At 57.1% G+C, this 6,940-nt stretch overlaps 1 protein-coding gene across 1 annotated transcript; it reads right to left on the bottom strand.

Annotated features, from left to right (window-relative positions):
* Nucleotides 1-891: 891 nt before the first annotated feature.
* Nucleotides 892-6,826, bottom strand: DDOST (dolichyl-diphosphooligosaccharide--protein glycosyltransferase non-catalytic subunit). The gene is made up of 11 exons (XM_041419498.1): nucleotides 6,648-6,826; nucleotides 5,278-5,388; nucleotides 4,957-5,043; nucleotides 4,606-4,709; nucleotides 3,751-3,845; nucleotides 3,361-3,454; nucleotides 2,796-2,944; nucleotides 2,376-2,523; nucleotides 2,137-2,257; nucleotides 1,471-1,577; nucleotides 892-1,382 (listed from the first exon to the last, which is right to left on the bottom strand). The coding sequence occupies exons 1-11, from the start codon at nucleotides 6,784-6,786 to the stop codon at nucleotides 1,233-1,235; spliced, it is 1,305 nt and encodes a 434-aa protein (XP_041275432.1). The 5' UTR covers nucleotides 6,787-6,826; the 3' UTR covers nucleotides 892-1,232.
* Nucleotides 6,827-6,940: the final 114 nt, after the last annotated feature.

Consider the following 6,940-nt stretch of genomic DNA (forward strand, 5'->3'; position numbering starts at 1 on the left):
TCAATCGGGGCTACCCGACCAATCAGAGAACGCCGAGCGGGAAGCCCCGCCCCCCGCGCGGCACGGGGGCGGGGCCGGAGGGACCCGGGTGTCACCGCCGGTCCCGGTGTGCCCGCGGCTCCTCCGGGGGTCACTGGTCACCGGCGATCCCCGTGTCACCGGCGGTCCCGGTGTCCCCAGATATCCTCCGGCCGTTCCCCAGGGACCCCTGTGCCCCTGGCGGTCTCTCCTGTCCCTAGGTGACCCCCGGGGATGTGCCCCGCCCTGGGTGTCCCTGTGCCCCTGGCGGTCCCTGTGTCCCAAGGATCCCCACGTGTCCCTGTGCCCCACCTGCTGCCCCCCAGGCCCCATCACCTTCATCCTTTCGTTCACTGGTTCCTCTGATCCCATCACTCCCACTGTCCCCACCTTCCATCCCAAAACAGCCCAGGTGCACCCCAAGAGCCACTCACTCCATCTCACACCTTGCCCTCCTTCAGCTCCTCCACTTCACTCTGGTCTTCTTGGGATCCCATTTTCCAGCTGTTTTTTTTTCCCCCTAAACCCCTCAGTGTGCATTTGGGGGCAATCCCTGCCCTTGCTGAGCCTTTGGTGTGTCCCTCAACTCACCTATTTGCACTATGGGGCACAGAGGGGGTTTTGACATGCCCTGTCCTCTTCCATGTGCCTTTGGTGACACCCCAGTTGTGCTTTTGGGGTGTCCCAAGTCCCCCTGTGTGCCCCAGACTCCCTCTTTTGCCTCTCAGCACTCTGCAGACTCAGCAGCACCTGACTGTTCCCTCCCAGCCCACCCTGGGGAACGCCCGGAGCAGGGAGGTGGGGACACAGCCCTCAGTTCTGGGATTGCACCCGAATGCCCCAGGCATGAACACACCTCACTCCCATCCAGGGTGAGAGGAATGAGACTTTATTTTGAACTGGGAGTTAATCTGCAACCCAAATCATTCCAGCCCAACCCCAACCCAAATAATTCCAACAGTGGAGTGAACAAACATCATGATTCATCAGTAAAAACTGGAAGCATCCTGGTCCCAGATTTGCAGACACTTTGGTAACAGATTCGCCCCCCAAAATTTAACTGTCATTCTCAATAACCCCCCAGGTGTAAAAATAAAAAAAACCAAACACAGCCCCACAGTGCATCCGGCACCCACCAGTCCTGACACGGATACACAGGAGGCTCTGACACTGCCCAGCCCTCCTGGCGCTGGGAAAAGGCTCCCACGGGGAGCTCAGTCAGATTTCTCCTTCTCCTTCATGTGCAGGAAGACAATGCTGAACATGAAGAGGCCGACCATCATGGAGAAGGCGCCGGCGTAGTAGGGATAGGCCGAGGGGATGAAGCGCTCGTACTGCGTGTGCTGGAGCGGACGCACAGACACCTGGCAGGGGACAGAGCAGCCCTTGCAGTCCAGCAGCCCGGGGCAGCCCTTCCCCCCGGGACAGGGGGATGCACTCCCCCACGCCTACCTGTGTGGAGGAGTAGAGGTGGGTGTATCCCAGGCGGTTGTAATCCACTTTGAACTGGAACACGCCGTAGACGTCCGGCAGCTTGAACTGCACGCTGTATTTGCCACCTGAGGGAGAGACAGGGGTGACACCGACAGGACATGAGAAGCTGTGGAAGGTGAAAACACCCCCACTGTGGGGCCAGGGTAGCGACAGGGACCCCCTGCTCCTTTTGAGGGGGACCTGCTGTTCCTCTAGAGGGGAAGCTCCCGCTCCTCCTGATGGGGACCTGTGATGCTGCATTTCAGTTAAATGATATGCTCTGTCTCACCCCTCGAAAATGTACGATTTATTCCAAGCCTGTGTTTCTCCCCTGAAGTCTCGTGTACCTGTAATCCCACTGGCCCAAGTCTTATTCCACGCCCACTTTGAATCTCCCTGTTAAGCTGTGTGAGGGAGACCAGACGTGCTCTTGGCCCTCTTCTCCCTAAGCTCTCCCTCTCTCCCCCTTCCCCCCTTCTCCCTCAGAAACCACGCTGCTCCCAGGGGTGGGACCCCCAATAAACCCTCATCTAATCAGCACCCTCAGAAGCTGTGTGGAGGTTCCTTGCCTGCCTGCTGCTACCAGCAAACTTACAGCTTAGGGGGCCCTCTGGGGACTCCCCTCAAACCGCAACAGGGACCCACCGTTCCTCTTGAGGAAGGTGCGCACGAAGGGGTCGATGCGCACGAACTCCAGCTGGATGTCGTCCCCGTCGAAGGGCACCCACTTGCCGTCAGCGAGCTTCTCGATCACGATGCTGTACTCCTGGCACAAATGAAGCAGCGCCGCCTGAAAACCAGCGCCGCCCACTCCGAGCCCCGGCGCTGCCCAGCTCCTGCCCGGGCGGCTCCCGCGCGCCCCACCCGCCCGGCCGGGGGCTCACCACGAGGTCGGTGACGGTGTAGGCGTTGGGCGGCGCCAGCTCCCCGACGCGGTGGTGGGACACGGCGCCCACGCGCAGAACGCCCTCCTCCTTGAACACCCAGCGGGACAGGGCCACGGCCAGCTCATAGTTACCTGTCTGGGAGTACCTGCGCAACAAGGGAGGCTGAGACAGCTGAGAAAACACCCCGTGGCCCAAACCCAAACCAAAGGGAGGAGAAAGCAACACAAACTGAGCTGAGGTTAAAGGAAGGAGCTGCTTTCCAAAGCGCTTTGTTCTGCAACGGTAAAGGATGTGTCACACCAATTCAATTCAAGCTTTCTGCTCCTTCCCAAAACATAAACATTTGTTGCCTGTTTCCCACGAGTTCTGTCTTCAAAGGGCTCCCCAAAGACTCCTCATCCAGGGAAGCCAACGCACCTCTTGGAGCCGGGAGTCGCTTTCTGCACGGCAGAATTGAAGAAGGCGTCGCTGAAGAAGTCGAGGGAGCCGCTGAAGACGACGCGGGCGTTGTTGCGCGCCTGCAGCCCCGCGATCAGCAGCGTGTTCTTCCCCACGGCGTGCGGGTACTGCGGAGCAAGCGGGGACAGGGCTGAGCCCCCTGGGGATGCACCGACAGCAGTCTGCTGTGGGGTGGGGCAGTCTGGATGGAGTAGCACTGGCTGCAGTCAAGGAGTAACTATGAAGCTCAGAAAAAGCAGGAATAGGATTCTGGTACCACTCCAGCTGGGATGGAATGGGAGAGATGCTTTGATCTAGGCTGGCCTCTCCTCCAGAGCATGAAGGACATGTGTCCCTCACGCCAAACACCTCCTCACCAGCAGAAAGCAGAGAGGGAGGGAACACTGGGAAGCAGCCAACAGCCCAACCCTTTCCAAATTAATCAGGAGATCAAATGCTCCAGGATTTCCCCAAGCAGCTGAAGTTAGAGGGACTAAATTGCAGAAGCACAGCTCAAAACAGGAGAGAATGGAAGGGAGTGTACCTGAGTGATGGGCTTATCTGGGAAGAAGGAGTAGGAAGTGGAAGAGCCAGTCAGGATATCCAGCACCAGTGGGTTGTCAGGGTCAGCCACCATCCTAGCAGGAAAAGCCACGGTGAGCAGCACGAACACCCCCAGGGTCCCCGCACCCAGAGGAATGTGGGGCCACCTCCTCAACCCCATGGACCTTCTCACCCTTCTACCTGCGAGAAACTAAATACTTCTTCCACTATTTTGTTAGGAAGTCAACAACTAAACTACTTCTACTTTTGTTTGAAATCAAGAGAGATCTGTTAAGCTCACATTAAGAGCCCCAGGGGCTGACCCCACGCTCACCTCGCAGCAACACCACAGGTTCAACTGCCCTTCCCCCACCTCAGCCCTGCTGCTCACCCAACTCCTCGGAACAGGATGGGGTTCAGTGCTGCCCTCCCCACAATGGTGGGCGCCTTCAGGAGGTTCTCAGTGTCGGCCACGATCAGCGTGTGCTGGGGAAACAAGAGAGATCCGTGTGAGGTGAGTCTGGGTCTAATGACAAACAACAGCTTCTCAGTTAAAAGTTTACTTTACAGACCATTACAACTGTTGGGTGAATGTTGTAGTTCAATTAAAAAGCAAAACAACAGCATTTTTGTGTTTATGATCAAATTAGGTTAATACTGATTTTCAAGGAAATACAAACTGCCACTTGATAAAGACAGCAGCACCAACAGTGTTTTATTTCCCTGCATTTAGCAACCTTCATCCTCAAACCAGGACAACATGCACGTATGTACTGCTTCAACAGTTTACCTTAAACAGAAATTACCAGAGCATATTTACCTCAGAATTTAATATAGGTTTTCATTTTAAAATGCTGGATTACACCAGGCAGGCCCAATTGTAGAAATGCTTGTATGTTTCTATTCTGATCTGAAAATCTGGAACTGAAATTCTCCCTTCCCACACCTGAAGCGTTGCACTTGGTGCCTGACACGCTTCACCCTCAGGTGAAATTCCAAGCTTTGGAGGGATCCAGAACCAGCATTAACCACAGCCCCACCGCCTGCACATGGTGACCATCTGAAACTAGAGCCTGAAGCATCCTGACAGCAGCAGAACTGAATGCAGCAGCAGGGATTATTTTCCACTTTCCTGGGAGGAGCAGGGGAGAGAAGGGAGAGAGGAAAGACGGGAGCACAAGGACAGAGGAGTCACCCCTCAGGCTCTGCACCCACCCAAGCAGCCAGGAGCAGGCAAGGCCCTCACCTGGCCGGGGTCGGAGATGTCATAGTTGTGGTGGTCGATGACCGCTGTCCTCTCCTCATCGAACTCGATCCCACACTCGCTGCCCAGCTCTCGCAGGGGGTCACCTGCAGGGACAATGGATCCTCTGTCACACGACACAGGAACTCGACAGTAAATTCAGCTGAGAGTCGTGTGCTCAACGCTCTATGAGCCAAACCCCAGGGAGCAACATGACCTCTCCACTGAAATCCCACTGAACGTGTTACTAAAGGCATGAACGACCCATTTCCTCCCCGAGCAAGCTCTGAGGTGACAAGGAGCAGCTGGTTTTGCTGCAGTGAGTGAATTCTCTGGAGGAACACCTGCACTCACCGATGTCTGAGCTGGCAGCGACGAGGACGCTGCCACCGCCATCGATGAACGCGGTGATGGTCTCCACATTGATGTTCCCACCAAAGTCTGAAAGCAAACAGCAGGAATTCATGGCTGGAGCTCAGAAATAACCCCCTGGGCAGAATTAAACCATGGCAAATCACCAAATCAATGGAAGAACCTCCAATAAAGGCTTGGACAGAGGTGCAGTTTGCTACTGAGTACATCCAAAGCATAGGACTTAAATAAAATTCACAGAACAGCTGGAAATCCCCTTCCAAAGACGCCATGAAGCTCCAGAGGTTCCCCCTGCGCATTTACCTTCTATGGATGGGGAGAAGATGATGAGGTTGTCGTACAGGAACTCCCCGTACTTTATCAGGGACAGGCCGGCGTCATCCGCTGTCCGGAAGGTGAGGTCGAAGCCCCTGTCTGCAGCAGGACACAAAAGGGACAACTTCTGCATGCCATGAAACCACACATGGAGCAGCAAAACTGCAGCAGGAGCCAGAGGTTTATCTCCCCAGTGAAAGAACAGTTTGGAAACACTGCTTTTTAAGAGCAGCACCTGAGAGTTCCTAAATAAACCCAAGAGGTGGATCCCCTGAAGAGCCCTGATGCCAAAGGATGCCTCGCTGTCACCCATGAAACAGGGACTGATTCTGCAGGGGACCTAAACAGGCACAGCTGGGAAAACAACCCCCATCTCCTGCCTCATTCTGACCAGAAGAGCCCAAGCAGCCACCCCCCTCCTCCAGGGATCCCCAATCTCCTCCCTCAGTCTGGCACAGGGTTCCCAGTCCTTTCCCTCTGCCTGGCCAGGGTACCCCCAGCACCTCCCCCTACGCCAGGGAACCCCAATCTCCTCCCTTGGCTTGGGATCTCTTTCTTCTCACTCAGCCTGACCAGGGAACTCCAACAGCACCCCCCTCACAATGTCCTCCTTCAGCCTGACATGGGGACACAAATCTTCTTCGTTGTGACCAGGGGAACAAGCCCCTCTCCCTTGCAACACAAATCTCCCTTTCTGCCTGACCAGGGGACCCCGATCTCCTGCCCCATTCTGACATGGGGAACCCAATCTCCTCTCTCATCCAGGCACAGCGTCCCCATCACCTCCCACAGACTGACCAGGAGACCTCAAACCGCCCGTTCTCCCTCAGGGGACCCCGATCTGCTACCTCAGCCTGACAGGGGACCCCAATCTCCTCCTCCACTCTGACACAGGAACCCCAAACACCCCTGCTTTTCCACCTGGAAACTCCAATTTCCTCCCTTTGCCCGGTGCAGCATCCCCAATCTCTCCCTCATCCTGAACAGGGAACCCCAACAGATTTGCCCGGTACAGCATCCCCAGTCTCTCCCTCATCCTGAACAGGGAACCCCAACAGTCCCCTCTCCCCTAGGGGATCCTCACCTGTCCCCTCGGATAACCCCAACCTCCTCCCCCATCCTTCTCTCCCCCATCCTGACGAGAGGACACAGCCCCTTCCAGCAAGGCACCCCTAGCTGCGCCCTCAGCCCAGCTAGGGGACTCCAATCTCCTCCCTCGGCCTGACCCGAAGACCCCAAACATCCCCGTCCCCTCGGATAACCCCAACCTCCTCCCCCATCCTGACCCTGGGTCCACAACCCCGCTCTCCCCGCCCCATCCAACCCCTCCCGGGATCCCGCCGCGGCCCGCTCGGTACCCGCGAGGCTCCGGAAGAACATCGAGTGCGTGTCGCGCAGGTTCCCGTTCTCCAGCAGCACCAGCGTGCGGGGCCCGCCCTCAGCGCCCGCCGCCAGCACCGCCAGGAGCCCACACACAGCCACAGCGGCCGCCGCCATCTTGCTCCCGGTCGCCGAACTATCCCAGAGGCGGGCAGCCTCCAGCCAATCAGCGCCAGCGCCGAGCGGCCCCCAGCCAATCAGCGCCAGGGCCGAGGGGCCTCCAGCCAATCATCGACAGACAGCTCCGCGAGGCTGGGATGCAGCGCAAGCG

Source organism: Onychostruthus taczanowskii, unplaced genomic scaffold, assembly GCF_017590055.1.
Source record: "Onychostruthus taczanowskii isolate IOZ18803 unplaced genomic scaffold, ASM1759005v1 scaffold61, whole genome shotgun sequence".
Lineage (NCBI taxonomy): Eukaryota > Metazoa > Chordata > Aves > Passeriformes > Passeridae > Onychostruthus > Onychostruthus taczanowskii.

Bases quoted from the DNA above. Each gene is read 5' to 3' on its own strand.
- DDOST (XM_041419498.1), bottom strand. From the start codon at position 6,786: ATGGCGGCGGCCGCTGTGGCTGTGTGTGGGCTCCTGGCGGTGCTGGCG. The intron at 3,455-3,750 runs GTGAGCAGCAGG...TTTTCCTGCTAG, and splicing joins ATCCTGTTCCGAGGAGTTGG to GATGGTGGCTGACCCTGACA. The intron at 2,945-3,360 runs GTACACTCCCTT...CTTGCTCCGCAG, and splicing joins CAGATAAGCCCATCACTCAG to TACCCGCACGCCGTGGGGAA.